General features: G+C 36.8%; 1 protein-coding gene across 7 annotated transcripts in view; it reads right to left on the bottom strand.

Annotated features, from left to right (window-relative positions):
* LOC150108400 (F-box DNA helicase 1-like) overlaps nucleotides 1-27,246 on the bottom strand; it is a 378,469-nt gene that overhangs the window by 82,888 nt on the left and 268,335 nt on the right. For all 7 annotated transcript variants that reach the window (XR_016548131.1, XM_090390741.1, XM_090390746.1 and 4 more), the window contains exon 15: nucleotides 14,530-14,672. Coding sequence is in view for 6 of the 7 variants with exons in the window: in XM_090390741.1 (XP_090246867.1) it covers nucleotides 14,530-14,672 (143 nt within the window). In the remaining variant the exon portion in view is untranslated. The remainder of the gene's footprint in view (nucleotides 1-14,529; nucleotides 14,673-27,246) is intronic.

The following is a 27,246-nucleotide window of genomic DNA, read 5'->3' as shown; positions in this document are numbered from 1 at the left end:
CATGAAAGAATGACTCTTGCCATTCTTTCATGTTAGGTTCACAGTTATGACACCTCAATAAAGGTTGATCAATCTGGAAATTGCTTCTTAATGCATTAGGCAAAGCAATAAATATGTACTCAATAGAAACTGTGCTTTTCATTACATGATGATTAAGGCAACTTGTGTTGAAACCAACTGCTTTCAAGTATTCAGATTGGTAACTGCAAAGATATGTTATGCTCAATCTTTTACTGTTTACTTACACAAAGATAAAATGTGGATAAAAACAAGAACATAATTTCTTGTGAAATATATGTAACCTATGAATACTGTTCAACCTTTTTCCAGATCAAGAAAAATCTCAGTATAAAAAAGTAATGTCACTACTGTGTAGTCAATCACTGGACATTACTAATGTAATTGTTATCCTAAAATATCAAGTTAAAATCAGTATTTTACAAACTTTCACTTTATTTTACTTTCATTTTGATAATTTTCACAAATAACATCTCTAACAGAGGATACAGACAATTGGTTAAACTATGTCATCAAGCCTACTAATAAGTATTAGTCTTTATTTATATTATTAAACATTTGCTTTTTTTTTTAATTATTATAATTTCTTTTACTGAAAGTAGTGATAAAATTATAAGCGCATTGCAGAATGGTATTGCCAAGGGAAAGTCCTGTTTAACAAACTGGTAATTAGTATGATATTGTTACAAAGGAATTGAATGCAGGAAATTATCTTGATATATGTGGATTTTAGTATATGACATTAAATACAGTACAGCAGAATTATCTTGTAGGATTGTTAAGAGGGAAAGTAGACAAAATTGTGTGGTCATACTGTCAATTCTTACTACAGAAAGTTGCATTATAGTAAAATCAACTCAAAATCAAAAAGCAAATTACTGAAAAATCCTTGCTAAAGCTAAATAACAAGCCATTCTCCTGGCAGTTTGCTATACCAAGCCTTTCATTACAATCTCAGCCTCATACCCTATGTCACTATAATTGTGCCAACCAGGATGACCTCTGAATTTTTATGCTGCTTTTCCATGATCAAATTAATACTTTTTGCTCTCATGATCCAAATATCCGCACTGAACTAGTAACTGAAATAATCCTCACTAGAATGAGAGTCTTCATTCCCCAATCCACTGCAAACCCCCGACATGGTTGTTGAGGAACACACTGACATCCAGAGATAAAGAGGTTATTATTCCCCTTTATAAAGCATTGATACTTCCACATTTGGATTACTGTGCTCAGGTCTGGTCACCTGGATTCCTTGGAGATGAGGAGGCTGTGGAGAGGGTTCAGAGAAGAGTGACCAAGTTGGTGAGTGATATAAAAAATGCTCCCTACATTGATAGATTGAGAGCTTGTGGATTGCAGAGATTGGTTGATAGGCGAAGAAGAGGGGATATGATAGAAACATTCAAATTACTAAAAGGTTTTTATAGGATTGATGCAGAGGAAATGTTTCAACTGTGTGAAAGTGATGGAAGAACAAGAGGTCATCTCTGGAAATTAAAGAAGAGTGTGGTTAACAAAGGTGTCAGAACAAGGTTTTTTGCCTGGAGGGTGGTGAATGAGTGGAATTCATTGCCTGACTTAGTTGTGAGCTCTTCGTCTGTAAATGAATTCAAGAAGAGATATGACAGATATTGTTTTGCTAGTTTGGGTCTCCCGCGATGAGTCTACTGACTCCATGGAGATACCCGTAATAATAATAATAATGTTTCTAAGCCAGGGTTCATAAAAAAAAGTGCCTCTTCTGTCCATGATAAAATTGCACATTATGTTTAATGGCTTAAATTAAAAACTCCAGCTTCTCATTCAAGCTTACACAACAGCTTGAAATATGTAAAAAAAATTATCAATGATTCTAAAGCAGCCTTTGTAAGAATGAAATCAATAAACTAGCCTTCTGGATCCCTTGCTAAGGCTTTTGTCCTTCCATTTTGCCATCTCATTTGCATCCCGATGGCACTATTGTAATCTCACCTAAGGAAAAAGGTAGACCTCTTGGCATCAGTTGACTCCTCTAACTGCTGCCTGGATGACCAAAGCAAATCACCTCCCATGCTTACACAAACTGCCCACTACATGCCTCCTCTGAACTTTTGCCAAAAGGACATCAAAAAACTCTCTTTAATCTTGATACTAATAAGGTCCAGATGGTATTCCTCCAGTTGTGCTCCAGAATTGATGCCCATCTTGTGTTGTCTATATAAACTTTTACATTCTACTGGCTTCTATCCAACAGCAAAGAAGCAAGCCTACATTCAGCATGTACCCAAAGAGGAAGACAAAAGTCAGCCATCTAACTATCATCCCACTACTCTCAGTAATGGGATGATACCTTGTTTTCAAAGTGTCGTCCCATTACAACCAGCTTCTTTTACCTGGAGACTCATTAAGTTAATTAGCGATCACCAACATGGATTCTGTGATTCTCGTTTACAGCCAACCTCCTAGCTAATTCAGCTACCTTTGGACTCAGGTCATGGAAAGATTTGGAGAAACTCATGTTATCACTCTTGATATTTCTTAGGCATTTTTAACATGTCTGGCACAGAGGTCTCCTGAAGAAACTGCCATCTTATCCCTTCTACATTCTGTAATTGGATTGCCAGCTTCCTCACTGGTCATTCAGTGTGTGTCATGGTGGATGGCTTCCTCTCATCAGATTTGGAGTGTGTCTGAGTTCTGTGCTATCACCCACACTCTTCCTCCTTTACATCAATGACCTCTTGTCTTTGATTTCAAATCCTATTCACTGTTTTGCTGGTGATAGTACTCTTCATTCCTCTTCATCATTCAATAAACCTTGCAGTGCCCTAATGTTAGATGCCTCAAGATATTCCATAACCAGTAATTTGAACACTGACCCTTAACATCTTGAAATGGGGATGAAAACAACTTAATAAATTTCAATGCCAAAAAAACTCAAGCCTGCCTTATTATTCACAAGAAAAATCCTACCTCATCCCCTTTTATTTTTGATAATGTTCCGGTTTCCTTTCAAGATCACCTTTTTCTTCTTCGATTGATTGTCACATCAAGTTTATCCTGACAAAACCATATTACTCACATAGTCTCCTTTGCCTCTAAAAAGCTTGGTGTTTTCTTTTCCGTTCTAAACATTACTTTTCTTCTCAACTCCTAACACTTTATAAGTCTCCTCTGACTGACCTTGGAGTATAGCATACAAGATCTCCCTAAGAATTCATTATGATATTCAGAAGAGGGCAATCCACTTAATAGTTCCCTCACAGACTCCCTTCAAAAATTGCTCTTTTGAATTATCTACTATCATTCCTCCCCTTTCTTCTAACCATGTAAGAACTAGAGCAGCCACTGGACAACACCCATACACTGTCCAGCCATTGTCCCCCCTCAACTGTCCAAACTACACAGTACCACAAGGGTGGCATTTGTCAGAATCAACATACCATGTCAAAGACTATAAATCCTTGAATCCCCCACTGTTCAATCTGCTTTGGCTCAAAATTTCTCTACCAAATCAACCTGTCCTTTTCATATGCTCCATCTATCACTCCCCAAACTCCATCAATCACTCTGACCTCTTCAACTATCCCTAAATCTCGACTTTCTGTAGTTGAAATACCCCAATAGTGAGGCCATCCTTCTTGGGGACTTCAAGTCCAGAACTCATACTGGCTCCCCTTCTTCAGTTTCACTGATCAAGCAGGCAGGAATGATGAGGTGTTTGCCATTAGCAATGACCTATCTCAGATCATCAGTCTTCCTACCAGAATACATAACAACCCCTCCAATTTGCCAACACACTTGACCGCTTCCTAACAAGCTTGCCTACCAAGAATACTGTGGTTGTCAGTTCCCTTCTTGGTAATTCAGACTACAACCTCATACAAGTCTCTTTTGCCAGAGAACAATCTTCAACCACTAGTTCCACAATCTTGTGTCCTCTGGCAATACTGGTCTGACTACTGCTTCAGTTCTCCTAATCTAAACACCTGCTCAGACCAAATAACAGAAATCATCCTCACATCCAAATTCTCAGCCACCATCCATGCCTCCGTTCTCAAAAAAGTGTGCCAATACTGTAAAAGAAAAAACTTCTGCTTACCATGAATGGTTCAAGACCAAAACTCTAGCCTCCCATTCTGCCTATAGTGCAGCTCATAATAGTTGCAAAAGAATCTTCATCAAGTCAAAGGGCCAAATGCTGTAAACTCACCTCTTGCCAAATGACCATCACTCCTTCTGGTCCTTGCCAAGGCCATTGGGTGTAACTTCTGCCCATCCAGGTTTCCATGACTCTCACATCCAGATGATACTGTAGTTACCTAACCTACAGACAAGGCCAACTTACAGGCATTACTCTTCTCTTCCAATTCCTGCATTGATGACCTGGGCAAAGTTCCCTCCACTCCACCAAGAATGGCTTCCTCCATGTCTCCCATATTGTTCCGACAAAAAGAAATCTGAAGAATCCTTAATAACCTGAATGCAAACAAGGCACCTGGGCTAATGGTATACCACCTATTATGTTAAAAAACTGTGTCCCAGAACTAACACCTATCTTGTATCGCCTCTTCAATCTATCCTATTCCACTGGCATCTACCCTACAACATGGAAACAGGTCCACATCCAGCCCATCCGAAAGAAAGGTGATAAAAGTCAACCAGTGAACTGAAGTCCAAATGCTCTCACTTCTGTTCTCTCAGATCATCAATAACCAACTCTTGAACCATCTAGAGACATGAGACATACTAACTAATCAGTGACAAGCAGTATAGATTCCGCCACTCACGATCTACAGCTGAAAATTTGGAGAAATCCACATAGTTACCAACAATATTTCAAAGGCATCTGATTGGGTTTGGCACAGGGGCCTACTTAAGAAACTGTCATCCTATGGTCTGCCTTCCTCACCATGCAACTGGATTGCAACTTTCTCAGTGATCATTTACTACGTGTCATGGTTGTCAGTTTACTCTCCTCAAATGTTCCCACCAATGCAAGAGTACTCCAGGGTTCTGTTCTTTCACCCACTCTTTTCCTCTTCTACATAAATGACCTGCTCTCATAGACTGCTAATCTATTCCATAGCTTTGCTGATGACAGTAAACTTCATTCCTCCTTTTACATTCAACAAACCTTGTAGTGGTCAAGTATTAGAATTCTCAAGATCTTCCATGAATGGGGACCTGACCTCAGATCTCCTAGTTATATCCTGGTGGGGTGAGGACAACCTTGTAAATTTCAATGCCACCAAAACTTAGTTTCTGTCTGATTTCTCATAAGAAATAGCTCACATTCCTCCACCTTTTCCTCTTGTACATAAATGATCTGCTCTCGCAGACTTCCAATCCATTCCATAGCTTTGGCAATGACATTCTGCCATCGCAGAATACTTTTGGTGTACTTTTTCACACAGGACACTACTTCACACCTGTTAACTCTACACAAAGCCCAAATCCAACTAGCCATGGAATATTGCTCCCATATTTTGGGTAGTGTACCAAACTTCTCTCTATGATTGCTCAATTCTATCCAAAAAGGGGCAATCTGGCTAATTAATGATCCATCTCTCACACACATACCCATTTCAATCCCTCTCTCAGATGTTCAGTTTCTACCTTATGCTTCTTCTATAGATACTTCCATAGACAGTGCCCTGCTGAATTAGCTATTATTATTCCTCCACCAAAATCCTCCACCACTACTCTTCACCAAAATCATTAAAACAAGAGCCACTGTTAACCAATACTCTTTTACAGTCCATCTTGAAACTCACTGAACCAACTTCACTGCCTTCTCTTTCATTCTATCTACTTCTGCTCATTGGAACAATTCTCCCACTCTACCTTTCTCAAGGATTACAACCCTCAGGTGTTCAAGTAAAATGTGAACAGATTCCTCCTTACTGCTATTCCTCTTGATCCCACACCACACTAATGTGCTATAGTTCTTGTGGCCTTTCATGTGTGGATCATATATATATATATATATATAATTCAACACCTTGGCATCTTTCTGGATCCCACTGATGAGACCTCAATAAAGGTCTGGAGGCTTTGGGTTTCCAGTCTTAAAATTCTGCTTTAAGCAATACAGTTCTAAAAATCCATGAAATGTTGCAGACCAATCACACATGTGCAGACCTTCTCTGGTAGTAACTGGATATTAATCTTCCCCTATTTGGAGTAAATGATTATAAAGGTCCAAAAGCTGAGATTTTTTCTGAATACATCCTGTGCTTAACCAATGGTGTACTACAAGGATCAGCGCTTGGTTGACTGTTATTAATGATACTGATTAATGATTAGTAATGCACATTAATGATCCTTCCCAATATCATTAATGTACATTAATGATATTGGGAAGGATCTGACAAGCAAGATACAGCTATTTGTTGATGATGCAAAGATGGGTTAAGGTAATCAGGAATGCTGCTGATAGGAAGTACTTGCAGAATGATTTGAATAGGCTGGAATTGTGGGCATGGGAAAATGAATGTCAGTTTAAATGGATGTCAAATGTAAGTCATTCACTTTGGCATGATTGGATATCCAATGTCATGTTATATTGGTGGGATTATGCTTGAAGAAACTGATGAGGCTAGGGATCTTGGAGTGTCAGTAGATAGGAAGTTGAAGTTCAGGGCCATATAGCAAAGATTGCAAATACAATTCAAAAGAAAATTGCAATGCTGAAACAAACATCATGTAAAGATAAGGATGTCATTTTGCCTCTTAACAAGGCCTTGATTAGACCTCACTTCTACTATTGTGTGCAGGTCTGGTCTCCTGGTTTCCATTGCGATTCTGATATAGTGGAGAGAGAGAGAGAGAGAGAGTGCAAGAGAGTGTTAAAAATGATATCAGGATTGTGGAATACTGATCATGAAGACAGATTGAGAATTTGTAGACTGCAGATGCTAGCAAACAAGAGAAAGAGGAGTGATATGATTGAGAGACTTACAAACTTCTGAAAGCGTCATACAAGATTTCAGTTGATTGAATTTTTCAATTTATGGAGGGTGAGGGAAAGGACAACAGGGCATCCTTGGAGGCTGAGAATGAATGTCACTAAGAAGGGAGTGAGAGTCAGATTTTTCCTCTCATAGGGTGGTGCATGATTGGAATGGATTGCCATTGGATGTTGTGAGTGCAAGAAATCTTTACCTCTTCCACCACAAACTTCCATAGTTGCGTACTGAAAACAACACTTTGTTTCATAACTTACTGAAGTTCCAAGGATACCCTAAACAGCAGGGATCTTGCTTGGAGACATGCATATGGTTGCCTCCACTCAATACCATCAAAGGTAGGTACTTTAACATTGGAGATCAGGTCTCTGATATTTGTTCCCGATTGGAAACAGTAGAACCTGCATTCTACAGCTGACCTCTTTCCCTGCATATCTGGAACATATTATGTAAGGTATTGGGCATTCCATTATTTACAACAGAATAGGTTCTTTTTTTTTGGGGATTGAAGATTGAATTCAGATTGAAGAAAATGGTTCCCTTTCATTTTTAGACATGAAACTTACAAGGATGTCTGATTCTTTAAAAATCTCGATCTTCAGGAAATCAACACACACGAATAGATACCTACATACATCCTCACATCCCACACAAAAGTTAGGTATCGTTTCCACATTGGCTCACCATGCTCACTCAGTATTGTCCGATAAAGAAGAACTTAAAAATGAACTAACATACCTAGAAAGAACTTTCTTAAATAATGGATACTCTTCCAAAAACATTAAGAGGCAACTATACCAGCGCCCTTGAAACAATACAAAGATCCCTAACAACCCCAAGGATTATATTTCTTTACCTTTCATCAGCTCGCGCTCCCGGAAACTAGGAAGAATTTTGAAAAAATTTAATATTAAAACGTGTTTTTCAACTCTTCCAAAACTAAGGTCAGTTCTAAGCCACCCAAAACAGGCTCATAACCATCTTCAGTTTTGTTTCATAACTTCAGTAAGTTATGAAACAAAGTGTTGTTTTCAGTATGCAACTATGGAAGTTTGTGGTGGAAGAGGGTAAAGATTTCTTGCACTCACAACATCCAATGGCAATCCATTCCAATCATGCACCACCCTATGAGAGGAAAAATCTGACTCTCACTCCCATCTTAGTGACATTCATTCTCAGCCTCCAAGGATGCCCTGTTGTCCTTTTCCTCACCCTCCATTAATTGAAAAATTCAATCAACTGAAATCTTGTATGACGCTTTCAGAAGTTTGTAAGTCTCTCAATCATATCACTCCTCTTTCTCTTGTTTGCTAGCATCTGCAGTCTACAAATTCTCAATCTGTCTTCATGATCAGTATTCCACAATCCTGATATCATTTTTAACACTCTCTTGCACTCTCTCTCTCTCTCTCTCCACTATATCAGAATCGCAATGGAAACCAGGAGACCAGACCTGCACACAATAGTAGAAGTGAGGTCTAATCAAGGCCTTGTTAAGAGGCAAAATGACATCCTTATCTTTACATGATGTTTGTTTCAGCATTGCAATTTTCTTTTGAATTGTATTTGCAATCTTTGCTATATGGCCCTGAACTTCAACTTCCTATCTACTGACACTCCAAGATCATGGCACTGAACCAATCAAACTCCTAAGCTTGTCATACTTTCCAGCCCAATAATTCCACATGTACCCTGTCTTAATTGAAAATTCTACACCTTTAGCCACCTCCCAAGTTAAGACCCTATGATCACTCTCACCGATTGGTGGCAATGTGGTCATATTTGTTACAGCCAAATCCTCAGATGTAATTACTAGGTCAAGCACTCTCTGACCCCTAGTATTTTCCATTACATGCTGTTGCAGATAGTTATCCCTTAATAACCGCATAAAATCCAGTTCCTTCCTTCCGTGTGTCCTCTCCTCACTCCAATCAATGCGACCATAGTTGAAATCTCCCATAATAATCACCCTCCTTCCACCCATTTCTTCTTTTTGCTTGTGCATACTGTCACCACCATCTTTTCCATCACCTGGTCTATAGCAGCACCCAATTGTATATTTAGTTCTGCTAGCCACAATCTCACACCAAATGGCCTCAAATGTGCTCTTTTCTCTATCCTGCAATTCAACTTCTATTCTCCTTGGCTGGAGCTCATCAGCTATCATCAACAATACTCCTCCCCCATTTTATTCTCTCTGTCATTCCTGAACACACTATACCCATCACATTCAATCCCACTAGTTATATCATCTACAGTCAGCCATGTTTCACTAATACCTATAACCTGTGGTCTGGAAGTGCCAACCATGGCCAAAAACTCTTCCTTCTTGTTCCTAATACTCCTAGTATTAGTGTACATGAATTTAAGACCCCCATTAGCCCCAACCCTACCTTGATGCCTTATATTAACTATCCCACTCAGATTTGTTGTCCTTATTTGCTCTGGCATATTATATTATATTCATTCTTAAATTCAACTGCTTCCATAAGGACTGTATATCTACTCCCCCCCCCCCTTAACAAATCTAGTTTCCCTGAATTTGCACATCCACTACATTCAGCAACACTTTCTCAAGTCTTCTTACACCGTAACCATTCAAATGCAAGCCATCCATCTTATATAGATCCTTTCGCCCATCAAACTCACTCCACACATCCACAAATTCCACACCACTCGTCATACATAACCCACGCATAAAGTCATTCGCAATTATAGCCCTCCTTTTAAACATTTCACTGTCATACCATGGCAAAAGACTAATCATTCTAACTCTCTCACTCTTTTCTTTTGCTACCTCAAACAATTCATTCAGGTCTTCTATCATTTCCATTTTATCTCCTTTCAAATCATTCGTACCTGCCACAACAATCATTTCTTTCACCCTTTCCTTTTGCTCTCTAATAGACTCAGTTACGTCCTTTATGGTCGCACCAGGTTGGTACGATTTTGTCAAATCCTCTACTAACACACCTCGTACTAACGAGTCTCCATACAGCACTCTATCCTTCATTTTGTTCATGTTCACATTCATACATCTATTTTTCCTGTCATACCTTTTATTATTGGTTGGTTCATTCAGTCTACTTTTGTTCATGCACTCTAGCTGCTGTTTTGCTCTTTCTATCGCACTATTCAACAACGCGATCTCACTCAATGCATCTATCTCATCTTTTTTATTCTCTGAGAAACCATTTATACTATCATTCACACTTTCTACATTCACACTCTCACAATTTTCATGTACAACCTTGCCGTTTCTTGTCATATCCCTATTTCCTTCATTCTGAAGGTTGACAAAAATATCACACTCACGATCCGAAATACACTTCAATTCCTCATTCTCCCTACATTTTCTACACACATTCAATCCTTTATTATCATCTAACCACACTCCGACCACACTCCGCAAAGCGTACATTTCACAGCTAGTACACTGACTCATTTCTTTTATACTACCGTTCTTTGATAAGGATGGCGAACCTTCATTACTGGCCGCCATTTTACTTCGCACAGGTGCCATACTTATTTGCAACGTGTTTTGTCAAATTATACGTTATAACACACCTAAAACAGACGCACTAAAATACGCAAGGTAAACAAAACAAAACTACACAATATTAAGTAATTTGTATCGATAACTGAAAATGATACTTATCTTATCTGGAGCTTGCACGAACACTACACATTACGAATTCATCTAGCGGCGACTTCCCAACATAGTTTATGTTATAAAACACTTTAGTACACTAACCACGCTAATAAAGCTCCAATAATATACCAAAATTACACACTTAAGTCCATTACATTGAATCCAAAACATCAATAAATCAACAAAAATCACAAATCTCTCAGGAGCTCTCCGATAGCACGTCCGTTCACCAGCTAGCCTCGACACCAATCCCCAATATAATCTCACTAATCCAGCAGTTTCTGTATACTAATGCCAGATGTATCAGGAACAAGGAGGGAGAAGTTTTGGTATTGGTTAGTGTACCCCACCAAAAGTTATAGGGATTAGTGAGACTTGACTAACAGCAGATGATGTAGTTACAGGAAGTGAATGTGAAGGGTTTAGTATTTTCAAAGAAGATAAAGATAGGATGGGTGTGTGTGGGGGGAGGAGTACTGCTGATGATGGTAGATGAATTGCAGCCAAAAAGAATAACAGATAGGTGAGAGTGTAGCTGTTCATTTGAAGCAGTCTAGTGTGAGATCAAGGCCAGTAAGACAAAATATACAATTGGTTGTTGCTATAGGCCAGGGAGTTCCGCAAATGATCTGAAAGACATGCATTGGCAAATCAGCAAAATGAATACAGATTGAGTGATTATTATGGGAGACTTCAATATTGGAGATACAGACTAGAAGGAAGAAAGAAAGATCACATGGCAGAAAGGAAATGGAATTTATACACCTGCTGAGAGGTAGCATGTGATGGAGGGAACCAGGGGATTGAGAGTACTGGACCTGGTGTTAGGATAAGAAGAGCTATCCTTGGTTATGGATAGCTCTTCTCATCCTAACACCAGGATATCTGTACAGCAACATTGAATCTGATTGACAAAAGTGACCATGTGGTCTTGACTTGGGAGATTTTAAAACATAAAGGAATATTCTGTCATGAAGAGGTAATGTGGAACTACAAAGCAGGTAGACAATCTTAGAGAAAGCTTAAATCTATGCCATGGCATAAAACACTGCAGGATAAGGATTTTAGTAATGCATGTGAGATAGTTGAGGGTCATCTAGAGGAAGCAGTAATAAATTGTATACCTAAGGTAAGGAGAGATAATTAGGTAGGAATTAGATGGATGAATAATATTATCAAGCATGAGCAGCAGAAGAAGAAAATGCTGTGAAGAGTATATAAAAAGAAAGGTAACCAGCAAACTCATGAACAGTACAAGGCTCAGGAAATAAAGGCATAATTGGATTACAAGAATATTCTAGATGAGCATGCCAAAGGAAATCCCAAAGAGTTATTTTGTTGTGTAGCAAGCTGTAGCAAGGAGTATGGAATATTAACCATAATGAGTGATGATGGTCACAAGGTGACAGAAACAAATAAAACAGTTGAGTCACTGAGTGCCCACTTTGTAAGGGTAGTTATATCCAAGTGAGGTTACTGCTTTAACATATGTGACACAATGATATAGGAACAGAGATGGATGTATTGGAGGTTCTCAGGACATTGCAGAATCTCAATATAAATACAGCTGCAAGATATCTAATCTCAGGTGAGATATCAGCTCAGGTTTTGCAAGAATGTACAAGGTAACTGGCAATGCCTGTTTAATTTAACTCTCAGCTCAGGTAGAACTTGAAGGGAGTGGAAAGAGAGCAAAGTAAGGTTTTAAGACCATAGTAACAAATTATAAACCAATCAGTATCTCAGGTGTGGTGATAAAAGTACTGGAAAAATGGGTGAATAAAAATATGATACTGAATGAGGGGCAACATGGTTTTGTGAAGGGTAGGTTGCACCTTAGTAACTTACTAACTTGTTATAACAGAGTAACAGCTGAGTTGGATAAAGGAAATGGCTACATGATGAGTCTGCTGTATTTTGCAAAGGCATTTGACAGAATACCACATTGAACTGTCACAAATTAGAACAAATGTGGATGGATATGACACTCACATGACATAGCATGCCACTCTCTTATGTGGATAAGAGAATGGCTGCTGGACAGATATCAGAAAGTGGTATACGGAAGGGCCGAATCAAGGTGAAAACATATGAGATATCAGCTCAGCTCTAATGATGTGCTGTATGGTTCAATTCTGGGACCACTACTGTTTAATTTGTACATAAATGATGTAGGAAATAACCTGAAAGGAAATATTCAGTTTCTTGTTGATGATGCAAAATTAGGTAGAGTAATAGTTAATCATAGCAATGTGGAGAGCCTGCAGGACAATTTAAACAGGCTGTCAGTATGAACTAAAGATAATGGGTATCAGTTTAATGTTGAGAAATGAAAAGCTATGCATTTTGGGAAAAACAGATTATAAGCCAGTATATACTCCAGGAAATAAATAAAGCTAAAGATTTAGGGAGTGATGGCAGACAGAGAGTTAAAGTTTAAAGAACATATTGCTAAGCCCATAACATTACTTGGCTATTGAAGAACACATTAACAAGTAGAGATAAGGAAGCTGCTATTCCACTTTATAAGACCTTGATATGCTCACACCTAAATTATTGTGCTGAGGTCTTGTCTCCTGGGTTTCTTGGGAATGGAGAAGCAGTGGAGAAGATTCAGAGGTGAGTGACCAAGTTTGTGAGTGGTCTGTTGAATGTTTCCTATGAGGATAAATTGAGGATGTGTAGATTACAGAAGTTCATTGACAGTAGAAAAAGAGGGGATATGATAGAAACATTTAAGTTGCTTAAAGGTTTTACAGAATTAATTGAGGGGAAATGTTTCAATACTTGGCTAGAGGGGCTAGAACAAGGGTCATCTCTGGAAGTTGAATAAATGTGTGGTTAGTAAGGGTGTGAGGATTAGAATCTTTGCTAGGAGAGTTGTGAATAAATGGAATGGGTTGCCAGAATAGTTCTGAGTGCTTTGTCTGTTAATTGGTTCAAGGAGAGGTATGACAGATTGTGTAGATAGTTTGGGTCTCCCGCGATGAGTCTTCGGACTCAATGGAGGTAGCTGTACAATAATAATAATAAGAGGATGAGTTAGCTGAATTACAGACATTTTTATTACCTCAAAGGAACTGAATACAGAAGTCAGTCTTAAACTAACAAATTATTTATTATTTTCATAACAAATTTGATTGTTATAAGTTACATTGATTATTATAAGTTAAACTAAAGGAAATATTTCTTTCATAAAAAAAAGCAGTGAAACATTAGATAAAATTTCTATCAAGTATTGTTGAATTAAATATCCTTAAGAAAGAGAACATCAACTTGTATTTGGAGGGTATTAATTCCTATATCTGGAATCTAAGAGGATTTCAATTTCAATACCTTATGTACTTGGTACATAAGGTATTGAAATAAGTATTGAAATAGTTTGATGTATGAGTCCATCAAGGATATATTACTCAAGATTCTGACCACATAAGTATTGTTTCCTTCCATTAAATTTAATAGTTTTTACCATAATTTTGCATGAGTGGGAATGAAAAATGATATTAATATAACAAACATTTAACATGACTATGAACTGAAAACAAGCACGTTTTAAATGAAATCAAGAAAAATAATGCCACAATATGATATCAGGGGAAACTAAACATTGACTTTTCAAATTGTTATATTGAAGTTAATTTTGTAGTTATATTTTACAAATTTAATTTGTCAAATTTGGTCTCATGTTCTTCATTACACTTCAAGGTGATGGGCAACTGCCCTTAAAGGAGATTGGGGATGGGATATATATATATATATATATGTGGGGGGGGGGGGTGACAACCACAATCTGCTAATTGAAGTAATTCTGAAAAAAAAAAAAATATTCAAGGAGTACTCACCCACTAACGTGGTTTTTATTTCAAATAAAATTATAAAGATATGTATACAGAATATACCTACACCAGCAAAAGATCCTCTAATAAGCAATGGATCTCCATTGTGAGGACGACCAGCACAACAAAGTCGTACAGCTTCATTGAATAATGTAATATTAGTTCTAGCAATAATAGCTATCTGACCTTCTCTGTGTCCAGTCACATAACCTAGAACAGGATTTAACTTAATAAACCAGTGTTGGAACAAAACAGCAATTTTTTTTTTTTTCAATAAAAAAAAATTATGGATACAATATATTTTCAATTTTTAAATATATCCATAAGCAGAATCTGTTTATCGTGTAAAATAATTATGATGTCATTATTTTATATCATCATAAAATAAGGAATTTTATGATGATATCATAAAATTCCTTATATGTACAGGATACCATAATGCTACTTGATAAATTTACAAATGTATTTATTTGTTGAACATTTCTAAACTAATTATTTTTAAATCCATAGATTAACATTTTGTTAATCTAAGGATCCTTTTTATTTTTGCATCTAGTCAACTGCAACATAATCTAAAGAATGAACTGTCCAATCTGCATATCAAGTTTCTCCAACTTTTGCACTGATGATTTAGTCAAAATTAACAAAGAAGTTAGATGAATTATGATCAATCCTCATAATGACTTCTGAATTTGACTTTTTTTACTTAGGTACATATACAGTTGACGCTTGAAGAACATGAGTTTTTCTTAATAAATATACTGGAAATTTTTTTGGAAATTTGTGATAATTTAAAAAACTGGCAGATAAACTGCGTAGCCTAGAATATCAAAATAATTAAGAAAAATTTAGGTATGTCCTGAATGCATGAAATATATGTAGATACTAGTCTATTTTATCATTTACTACCATAAAGTATAGACAAATCTATTATAAAAAGTTAAAATTTATCAAAACTTATGCATACAAATGCTTACAGACCATACATGGCTATTTGCAGAAATGGAGAAATGTAAATGCAGTATTAAATCATAGCTACATAAAATCAATTGTTATTAATATTAATTAGTTACATTTATTTAATTAATTTGAATAAAATAAAAATTTTATAATGATTCATTCATTAGTGTATAGGCTAGGCTACTGCAAAGCAATCATATTGATTGCTACCTAGCCTACCTTAAAGCAATCATACTGCTCCTTCTTCATTATCAATGCACGAATCGTTAACCTGTAAATAAATATGAATAATTTCATTGATAAGATTATTGATATGATCTTTGAAGATCATAGTAACTGGATGTAGATTCATTTTAGTAAAAACAATAACAGCAAATATGACATGACAAATACAAACTTGAAATTATTAATGCTAATTGATTCTGTACAAAATCACCTGGATTACTGGTCAACAGATGATTGATCATTATGTCATTTTATTTATTATTATTTTTTAACTGCTCTGTTTGCTTCACTAAAATCAAACAGTCAAACAGCAACAGACACGGAATCTGCAATATTGCAAACCATTAAGTAGTGCTATTGCCATTATTTTTTTTTTCTGATTGGTGGGTTTTCGTTAGTGGAGTAACTGTGTTGCTTCTGGAGTGATATCATCATTATGTCATTAATGCATTCTATAAGATCACAGGAAACTGGGTATGTTATAATTGCAAGATGGTAAGGAAATCATGCGTTGGTATGCCTTCGGATGTTTTCATTATTATAGCCTTTTCAGCATAAGTGGATTTTCTACTAGATAATGCTGGTGTGTATAATCTTCATATTTGCCTCCACTTCATCTTTCCACCTTTGGAGTGTGCAGAAATAAACTAGATTTCCTTCTAATTTATACATTTCAGCTTTTCTTCAGAACATTTTTTATTTTTGTTCTCTTTACTACCACATCAGGCACATATGACAGATATATAGGCAGTTTGAGATTTATATTTTTGCATTTAAATACATCTGGGATGTACAGCCTTAAAGGGAAACTGAGATATCATGCTTTTACAGGAGTCCAGCTCAAACGTGTCAGTGGGAATCAGATTACTATCCCTGCATACAAAGGTGGGTTCACCTTGTCCAAAACATCAAGAACAATTCTAACTGATTACTCTACCATAACTGGAATTCCCTCCCCCTCCCTCTAGATATTGCTTGGAGTACTTGTTTTTAGTGCTATTGACATATTTCATGAGTGCATTACTTGAATATATATTACATTCATATAGTACAAAAGTGAGAGTAGAGAGAGAGAAAATGTCATAAAAGTTTTGCACACAAGTGCAAGAAATTTGAGTCACGTGGAAAGCAAGATAATGAAAGGACTAAATTAATGATGTAAGAAAAGGTAGCAAAAGTGTTCTGGAGAATGTGGAAGGAGTGAACGATAGTGCACAAAATATGAATGAGAGTATGAAAGAAGTGGCTGAAGGCAAAGTGGGTGATGAGGTAGTTACGAGTCATTGTTTATAGGACAAAATGGGAGGTAGCACAATTGAAGAAATGATCGTCAGGTGGTACAGCAGGAGGGAGAATTTAAGAAAAAGCAAATAGTAGGGAAAGTATGAAAGTGAAAGAAACTGTGGGTAAGGAGAAGTATTGTATGGAGATTTGATGATAAGAAATATACTTAATGAGAAAGTGACAAAAGCACATTTCCCAGGTAAGAAGATCAAGGATGCTGGTGAAGCTATTAGATTACAAAAGGGAGAAGTAAAATAATTGTTTGGGCTAGCACAAATCCTTTCTTTTAGTGTTGCATGGTGATCAGCATTCATTTTAGAAATCATGGACTTTACAACCATGTTATAAATAACTATTTTAATTTCCTGACGTTTTGACCTTGATATTAAAGTCATCATCTGGAGTATATACAATACAAGAACAAGCTGAGTTATATTTCACACAGTAAGCTAAAGAAACAATGATTTGATCACCGGTTATTCTACTGGACCTCTAGTAAAAAAATTTTAAAAAAAACACACAAACTAGGTGTCATTAATACTCTAAAAAACAGGGCTTTGAAGATCTGCTCCAATGAACAAGTGCTGAAAGACGAATTTAAAGTTATCAGCAATACTTTTCTAAAAAATGGTTGCAGCCAAAACACTATTAACAAAATTCTCTACAAGACCTCAATAAAAAACAAAGATAAAACTATAACCATTCCTTACATTAAAGGTACATCAGATAAAATAAATCGATGGTTTCATAAAATCTAATAGACTGGTCTGATGGCATAATGTCTTTTTCTTGTCACGCAAAATTTCTTCATAGCAAGCTAATGATTTTTTTATTCCTTGCCTTTTGCCTTGTGGCTACAGTTTGTTCCTCGTTAGAATCTATGTCCTCCAAAATCTGTACACCTTTCTTTTATGATTGTTCTTGCTGTGGATTCCTGTAGATTGAAGCTAGCTCACAAATTTTCATTCCACCTTCAAAATTCTTAATAATGTTGAGTTTTGTTTCCAAAGTCAATGTTTTTCTTTTCTTGCTAGCTGTAGAAGAATCAGACTTGCTTCTTTTGGATGACATTATTATTTTTTATGTGATAAAATTTTTTTATCAAGAACATAACATTAAACAATTGCAAGGTTCGTTGACTATAAAAATCGTGTATGAATGGAGACCGCGTGAAACACGTCAGTGCTTGTTCACAGCATGTGCGACACTGGTGAATGCGGCCGGCACCTGAAAGATACTATTAGTGGTGAGGCATGAAGCAGGACGGGAATACGTACATATAAGAAGCCGCGTAACTCCGTATTCACGCAAGTCGGGGTATGACTGTACTACAGAAATACAACCTCAAAGTCACCTTTAAACCTCCTGCAAAATTAAAAAGCTTACTCAACTCATCCAAAGACCCACTCCCTCCACTGGCCCACCCTGGAGTATACCGTATTTATTGCTCCTGTAATCTACCATATATACCATAATTCCTATCAGACAAAAGGAACATAAATGACACATTAAATATAATAACTATGGTGAAGCTGGCCTTTCTGATCATGCCCTGAACACTTTACATAGAATTGACTGGAAAAGCAACAGTTCTTTACATCACACCAAAACATGGCATGAATGCAAATTTAAGGAAGACTGAGATTCTTATCAACCACCCCAATCTGAACAATAATGATGGTCTAAAAATCCCAAGCATATGAAAGCACATATTCTATCCACAGAACCTTTCTCCCTAAGAGTTAACTATAAACAGGACTGTAGATAATCCAGAATCCTAAATCTAATATAACAATTGTAATGTTAAAAATAGGGAATCATTGTTACTGTAAGAAAACTATCTATAAGAAAGAATGTTTCTCTCATGTTATCTTAAATAGAATTTAAGTTTGATGTAGTTTCTAAATAATTAATTTGTAATTTTATCTGTTGTTTTTTTTTTTCTCTAGAGGTCATGCCAGTAGAATAACCAGTGATTAAATCATTGTTTCTTTAGCTTACTGTGTGAAATGTAATTCAGTTTGACCTTGTATATACTCCAGATGATGACCTTAATATGAAGGTCAAAATGTCAGGAAATTAAAATAGTTATTTATAATGGTTGTAAAGTCCATAATTTCTAAAATGAAGGCTAGCACAAATGATTTGAAAGCTAGAAATATGCAATGGGAGAAAACATGAAAGAGTAGCTGATAGAAGCAAAAAAGAAAAGTGAGAAAATAAAGACTGTGAATTTTGCTGCCTCAGTATAAAAGGACAATTAAAAAGATAGACCATGATAGTGAATGAATCAATAAGAAGATTGTGCAGGAGAAATGGTGTGCAGGCAGTTAATAATGTATGGATGTTTGGAGAGAGAGAGAGAGAGAGAGTTGTTCTTTGATAGGTTGGAAATGCAAAATCAGGGAAACCAGAAGTATTGGGGGGGGGGGGGAGTCAAGTGTGGGTTCAGGCCACCCCCTGAGACAAATTAGTATGTACAGAAATCATGATGCAATGCTGAATGTGATTTCACAGGATTCAAATGGATTGGTAATGACATTACACAAGGATAACTGTAGGATCAAGGGAATGTTGAAATGCATGTACGTGAATTTCAAAAGGATCAGAAATAAGGAAGATGCATAAGTGGAGGTGAAGGATTAAGCCTACAGTTAGTTTGGTCTGCTTTCACCAAAAAATCTAATAACCGCAGATCAGGGATATGATATACATCATGCCAAAGAATGTGACAGCAACAACTAACCAATGTGTACATAGTAATAAATGCAATGGGTTTTTTCTTGTGAATTTGTTGTACGTACTAGTTTAGAAGTTCTGATAACATCTAATATGTGTAATTAATTTTTTCTAGTCTTTTGTACAGGTTTTGTATCCCTGACGATGTAAGTCTGATGACTTTATGAAACTTGCTGGGTTATACTGTTTATTTTAATAAACCTGTATAATATTTATTTATGTTTATTTATTTTAATGTTTATTTATTTTAATAAACCTCTGTTTTATGTTTAGACTTGTAGTCTCACACCAGAAATGAAATGAAGACTCAAAGGATTACTTGGATGTTGAAAAATAGGGAGGTCATTAACCCTCTTCATAAAGCACTGATTCAGCTGGATCTTCACTACTGTGCACAGAATTGATCACCTGGGTTTCTTGGGGATCAGGAGGTGGTGGAGAGGATTCAGAGACAAGTGACCAAGATGGAGACAGGAGTGGGATGCTCCCTATGAGGAAAGGTTGCAAAGTTTAGTTGATAGAAGGGAAAGAACAGACATGACAAATAGAGAAAGAACCAGGGATGACCTGTGTACGTCATGTAAGAGTGTGGTTAGTAAGGGTGTGCAGACTAGATTTTTTCTGTGGAGAGTGGAAGATGAGTGGAATTGCTTGCCAGAATTAGTTGTGAGTTTCCTGCCACTGAATGAGTTTAAGAAGAGGTATGATAGGGTCTGTATTTATGATGGTTAGTGTGAGTCTCCCATGATGAGTCTCTGGAATCCAAAGAGATATCTATATATCATAATAATATCTTTCTATAGTTTCTGCATTAAGTTGAGACCATGTATGGATGCTGGTAAATTTCAGGATAAAGGTTACACGTTAACAGGGAGTTCAGATTCAGCACCACGGCTTCACTTTAGATATATACGAGGTGTCGCATTGATATGATCGTCAGCTTGTCGAGAGCTCCTGAAAAGATTAGTAGTATTTTGTGTTATCATTGGCAATTTTACTAGAATTTTATGTAGTATTGTTGGCTTTTTGTTTCTTGGTGTGTCTGGGTGATTTTTGTGTTTTCTGTGTTATTTTAATTATTATTTTTAAGATAAGATAGCATACATATGGCACCGATAAAAAAAAAATGGCAGCCAGGTCACCATGTTTGTTTAAGAGTTTTGATGTAAAAGAGTTTATGCAATGTACTGTCTGTGAGATATATGCTTTGCGAAGAGCGGTGGGAGTCTGGTTAGATGGTGATAGTGGAGTTAATATGTGCAGAAAGTGTAAGGAAAATGAGGATCTCAAGCGTGTTTCGGGTGGCGAGAGTGATATCGTTAATGATAGTCAGAATGTAGAAAATGGCGGTGTGATAGAGAATTGCGAGGTAGTGCCAGATAGGTGTGAGAGCGTCGTTGAAAGTGTAAATGAAGGTAGAAATACAGAATGAATGGATGATTTGATTGATAATGAAAATGGTGAGATAAATGCGAGTAGTGAAATCGCACACATTTGAGCAGAGCGATACACAGAGCAAAAAGGCAACTGGAGCATATGGAAAAATGCGTGCTGAACGTACTGACTAATAAACAGCGAAAGTCTGTTACGAAAAATAATAGAATGTTCATAAACGTCAATAAAATGAAGGAGCGAGTGCTGTATGGGGATTCGTTATTAAGAGGTGTGATAGTTGAGAGTTTAACGAAATTGTACCAGCCGGGTGTGAACATAAAGGACATCAGCGAATCTATTCGAGTGCAAAAACAGAGGGCGAAAGAGATGACAATCGTGGCAGGAACAAATGATTTGAAAGAAGACAAAATGGAAATGATAGAGGATGTGAGGGAATTACTTGAGGTAGCAAAAGAGAAGAGTGAGAGAGTTAGGATGGTGAGTATTTTACCACGGTATGACAGTGAAGTGTTTAGAAGGAGGGCCATAATTGCCAATGACTTTATGCGTGGGTTATGCATGGAGAGTGGTGTGGAATTTATGGATGTGTGGAGCGAGTTCGATGGGCTAAAGGATTTAAATAAAATGGATGGCTTACATTTGAATGGAGTTGGTGTATGGAGGCTTGAAAAAGTGTCAATGAATGATGTGGAAGTGGATGTACAGACTCAGGGAAGCTAGATTTATTAAGGGGGGGAGTAGACATGCAGACTTTAGGGAGGCAGTTGAGTGTATGAATGAGTATAATATGCCCGAGTGAGTACGAAGGACAACAAATCAGAATGGGATAGTTAGTATAAGATTTCAAAGTAAGGATGGGACCGATGGGCTTCTGCAATTCATGTATACTAATGCCATAAGTATTAGGAACAAGAAGGAAGAGTTTTTGGCCTTGGTTGGCACTTCCAGCCCACAGGTTGTTGGTATTAGTGAAACATGGCTGACAGAAGATGATACAGCTAGTGGGATTGAATGCGACGGGTATAGCATGGTCAGGAGTGACAGGAAGAATAAAAGGGGGGGGGAGGAGTGTTATTGATGATAGTTGATGAGTTGCAGCCAAGGAGTATAGAAGTTGAACTGCAGGATAGAGAAAAGAGCACATTTGAGGCTGTTTGGTGCGAGATAGAAATCTAGCAGAACAAAATATACAATTGGATGCTGCTATAGACCAGGTGATGGAATAGATGGTGGGGATAGTACATAGGCAAATAGAAGAAATGAGTGTGAGGGTAATTATTATGGGTGATTTCAATTATGGTAACATTGACTGGAAAGAGGAGAAGGCACATGGGAGGAAGGAATTGGATTTTGTGGTTATTAAGGGACAACTATCTGCGACAGCATGTAGTGGAAAATACCAGGGGGAAGAGAGTGATTGACCTAGTAATTGTAGCTGAGAATGTGGCCGTAACGAACATGACTATGTTGTCACCATAAGGTCATGACCATAAGAGTGACCATAAGGTCATGACTTGGGAGGTGGCTAAAGGAGTGGAATTTACAATTAAGACAGGGTACATGTGGAATTACCGGGCTGGTAAGTATGATAAGCTTAGGAGTGTGCTTGGCTCGTAGCCATGGCATGTAAAACTGCAAGAGCTGGATGTTGATAGTGCATGGGAGGTGGTTAAGAAGTGTTTGCAGGAGGCAATGGTTGACTGTATACCAAGAGTCCGAATAATAAATCAAGTAGGGTTAAATGGATGAATAACACTATTAAGCTTGAGCTACAAAAAAAGAAACAATTGTGGAAGGAATTTAAGGAGAAAGGTGACCAGCAGGCGCAGGAACAGTATAAAGCTCAGGCCAGGATGGTAACAAGGGTGGTAAGAAAAGCAAAAAGCGGATTATGAAAGAAAATTGGCCATGCAGGCTAAAGAGAATCCCAAACAGTTTTTTCAATATGTTGCAAGTAAAAGGAAAAATGTTCATGGCAGAATGATTTTAAAAAATGCCGAGGGTAGGGAGGTAACCGAATCAGTCGATATAGTGGAATTACTGAGCGAGCACTTTGCAAGAGTATATCATCCAGGTGGTGACATTGCAGGAATGGAAGAACCAACAGCTTATACTGGAATTGTGATGAATGAAGTAGAGGTAACTAGTCTATTAAAGAACTTCAATGTCAATACATCTGTGGGATTGGATGGTATACCAGCTTGTGTCGTACGTGAAGCAACTAAAGAATTGTCAGTGCCCTTGCCCATTTTGTTTAATTTGAGCCTCGGGTCTGGGTCAGTCCCAAGGGGGTGGAAAGAGGGGGAAATAGTTCCGCTGCATAAAGGTATTCCAAGGCTGCTGTTGAAAATAACCGGCCAATCAGCATAACAGGAATCATTATCAAAGTCTTGGAGAAAATAGTCAAGAGGAAAATACAAGATTGGATAGATGAAAATGGGATACTGTATCAGGGACAGCATGGTTTTGTGAAGGGTAGGTCATGCCTCAGTAACTTGCTCACGTATTATAACACAGTGACAGCTGAACTGGATAAGGGTCATGGGTTTACAGTGATTCTACTGGACCTTGCTAAGGCCTTTGACAGGATACCACATGGAATTCTAATCAGTAAACTGCAGCATATGGGGATGGATATAGGGTTAGTGAGATGGATAGGAGGGTGGTTGATGGAGAGATATCAGAGAGTGGTTTATTCAGGAGTAGAGTCCACAAGATGGCCTGTGACTAGTGGTGTGCCACAAGGATCTGTTCTTGGACCGCTGCTGTTTAATTTGTTCATTAATGATATAGGAAAGGATCTGAGAGGAACAGTTCATTTGTTTGCGGATGATGCAAAATTGGGTAGGGCAATAGTGAATGCAGATGATGTCAAAAGAGGTCTGGGCTAAGGAGAATGGATGTCAATTTAATGTGGCAAAATGTAAGGTTATACACTTTGGGGTGAAAAGATTAGCAGCAGCAGTTTACTACATGGGTGGAACTGTACTCTAGGAAATTGATGAGGCACGAGATTTAGGAGTGTTGGTGGATAAGGAATTGAAATTTAGGGGACACATTGCAAAAGTGGCCAAATCAGTTCATCAAATCACTTGGTTGCTGAAGAATATGTTGACATGCAGAGACAAGCAGGTTATTGTTCCTCTGTATCGAGCCTTGATAAGACCCCATCTCGACTACTGTGCCCAGATTTGGTCACCTAGGTTTCTTCTTGATGGGGGAGGAGGTTGAGAGGATCCAGAAGTGAGTGACCAAGATGATAACAGGTCTGTGGAATGAACCTTATGAGAACAGGTTGAGGATTTGTGAGTTGCAAAAATTGGTTGATAGGCAGAGGAGGGGAGATATGATTGAGACATTCAAATTACTGAAGGGTTTCTATAAAATTAATTCAGAAGATATTTTTGAGAACAGGGCTGGTTGTGAGAGGACTAGGGGACATCCATGGAAACTAGGCAAAAGTATGGTTAGTAAGGGTGTTAGAGCTGGATTCTTTACTTTTAGAGTGGTGAATGAGTGGAATGGGCTGCCAGAGTCTGTGGTGGATGCTGTGACAGTGAATGAGTTTAAGGCGAGGTATGATAGATACTGTATAAATGTTGAATAGTTGTGATGAATATGATTTGAGGCCTCCCTCAATGAGTCTAATGACTCCCTGGAGTTGCCCGTAATAATAATAATCATATGAATACCCATTATGTATTAAGAAGAAATGCATACAAGTTGCATGCCAGAACTACCATAGCTATATGAGTACTACAGCAAACCTTTGGTCATACCCCAGCACCACTGGGAAGAAAAGTTACTGAATATCACTGATACATCAATTAAGTCTATTAGTTTAGTGGTCTCAAACTGGTGGCCTGCAGGCCACATCCGGCCCCTGAAGCAATTTTACATGGCCTGCGAATACATTTCAGTTATGTATTTGTTGTAAATACGGTGCTTATAATTTTAGAGACAGAGATATGGACTGAGCTTATGTGCACATAAGCTCAGTCCATATCTACAATTTACAATCAGTAAATTTAGTTCGCCAGCTGACAGTTGGTGGTGCTTCAGTATTCTGGTGTTTCCGATGCACAGCTGCACAGTTCATATTGCAATATAGATGGAGACAAACTAATGTACGGCTTATAAAACCTGTTTATTTGTGCTTGTTGTTAGATCTACATTATATCGATACCTATCATTTAGAATTGTGCATAACTTTTGAGTGTTGCTTTCATACGAAAATTCATCTTGTTGAATTAAAGTTGTAAATAAAATTATAATAGTGATTTTAATTAAGAGATTAAACTGCAAGCCATGTCTTTAACAAAGAGTAAATGAAAAGTGGACAAAGAAGGACGTGTTTTTCAAGATAAATGGGAAATTATGTACTTTTGTGGTGTTGTGCAAAATAAAATTGTATGTTTTATTTGTAATAAGGGAATATCAGTTCCAAAAGAATACAATTTACGTCGCCATTTAGAAACGAATCATGAAGAAAAATTTGAAATGTTCAAAGGCAAATTGAGGGAAGAAAAGTTACAGTTTCTGAAATCCGGCTTACAATGACAACAAAATTTTTTTACTGAAGCAAATAAATCCAGTGAAGCAACAGTTCACGCAAGTTTTGCTCTCGTGCACATCATTGCAAAATGATCAAAGCCATTTACTGATGGCGAATTCCTTAAAGATTGTTTGATTAAGTCTGCTGAACTTCTTTGTCCTGAAAAACAACAATTATTTAAAAATATTAGTTTGTCAGCCAACACGCTAGCGGAATGTATTAACAAAATCGCTAGTGATTTAAGATGTCAGTTAAAAGAAAAAAGTATAGATTTTGCAGCATTCTCAATAGCAGTTGATGAGAGTACTGACATCACAGATATAGCACAATTTGCCGTTTTCATACGAGGTGTTACTGATGAATTTGAAGTAACTGAGGAATTATTGGAAATAATTCCTATAAAAGGAAAAACTGGTGCACAAGATATTTTTTTTTTTGAAATAAAAACTGTAATAGATAAATATAAATTAAGTTGGGATAAAATGGTTGGATTTGCAAGTGATGGTGCAGCTGCTGTGGTTGGTAAAAAAAATAAAGTAGCGGTAAAATTAAGAAATATAGTGAAAGAAGAAAAATTTAAGAATTTTTTGCACTATACATTGCATTATTCATCAAGAAGCACTTTGTGCCAAAAGTTTGCAGATGGATAATGTTATGGAAACAATAACTAAAACAGTAAACTTTATCCGTGGACGAGCTCCGAATCATCGAGAATTTGTTGCATTGCTTGAAGAAATTGAAAGTGAGTACGGAGAAATGATTTATTATAACGAGGTGAGGTGTTTAAGTTGAGGAGCTGTATTAAAACGGTTTTTTGATTTAATAAATGAAATCAAAATTTTCATGACACAAAAAAATAAAACTATCGACGAGCTACGTAATGATATATGGATAACAGATTTAGCATTTCTTGTTGACTTAACCGGTCATTTAAATATTCTCAATAAAGAAGTGCAAGGAAAGAATAAACTTATCACTGACATGTATGCTTATATTAAAGCTTTTAAAGTTAAATTGCAATTGTGGAAAACACAACTGGAATCAAAAAATTTCGTACATTTCCTACATCTTAAATCCTGCCCTATTATTTCAAATGAAAAATTTCAAGAATATGCTAGAAAAATAGCATTATTACGACAAGAATTTGAAGAAAGATTTAAAGATTTTAATGATTTGGAGTCTGATTTTACATTATTTTCATTACCATTAAAAATGAAAGTGAATAACACATCAGAAAATGTACAAATGGAGCTAATTAATTTACAGTGTGATATAAATCTTATTCAATGATTTGAAGATACAGATTTGATTAACTTTTATTCGTACTTGTCAAAAGATAAATACCCTCAGTTACCAATTTTTGCAATAAGAATAATCGCTTTGTTTGGGAGTACATTTGTATGTGAACAGTTTTTTTTCGCAGTTGAAAAATTAATAAGTCTAAGAAAAGAACCCAGTTGATCGATGAGCATCTACAATCCGTGATGAAGATAGTTTCTAGTAATTTTTCTCCGAGGCTACAAACTTTATCAGAATCAAAACGCCATCAAGTGTCAAGTTGCAGTAAAAAATAAAGAAGTTTATAATTATTTACATACAAACATATGTATTTTTTCTGTATGTGTC

This window comes from Typopeltis vanoorti, chromosome 3, assembly GCF_054136105.1.
Source record: "Typopeltis vanoorti isolate ZY-2024b chromosome 3, IOZ_Tvanoo_1.0, whole genome shotgun sequence".
Classification (NCBI taxonomy): Eukaryota; Metazoa; Arthropoda; class Arachnida; order Uropygi; family Thelyphonidae; genus Typopeltis; species Typopeltis vanoorti.
This window is presented reverse-complemented; position numbering and strand designations above follow the sequence as displayed.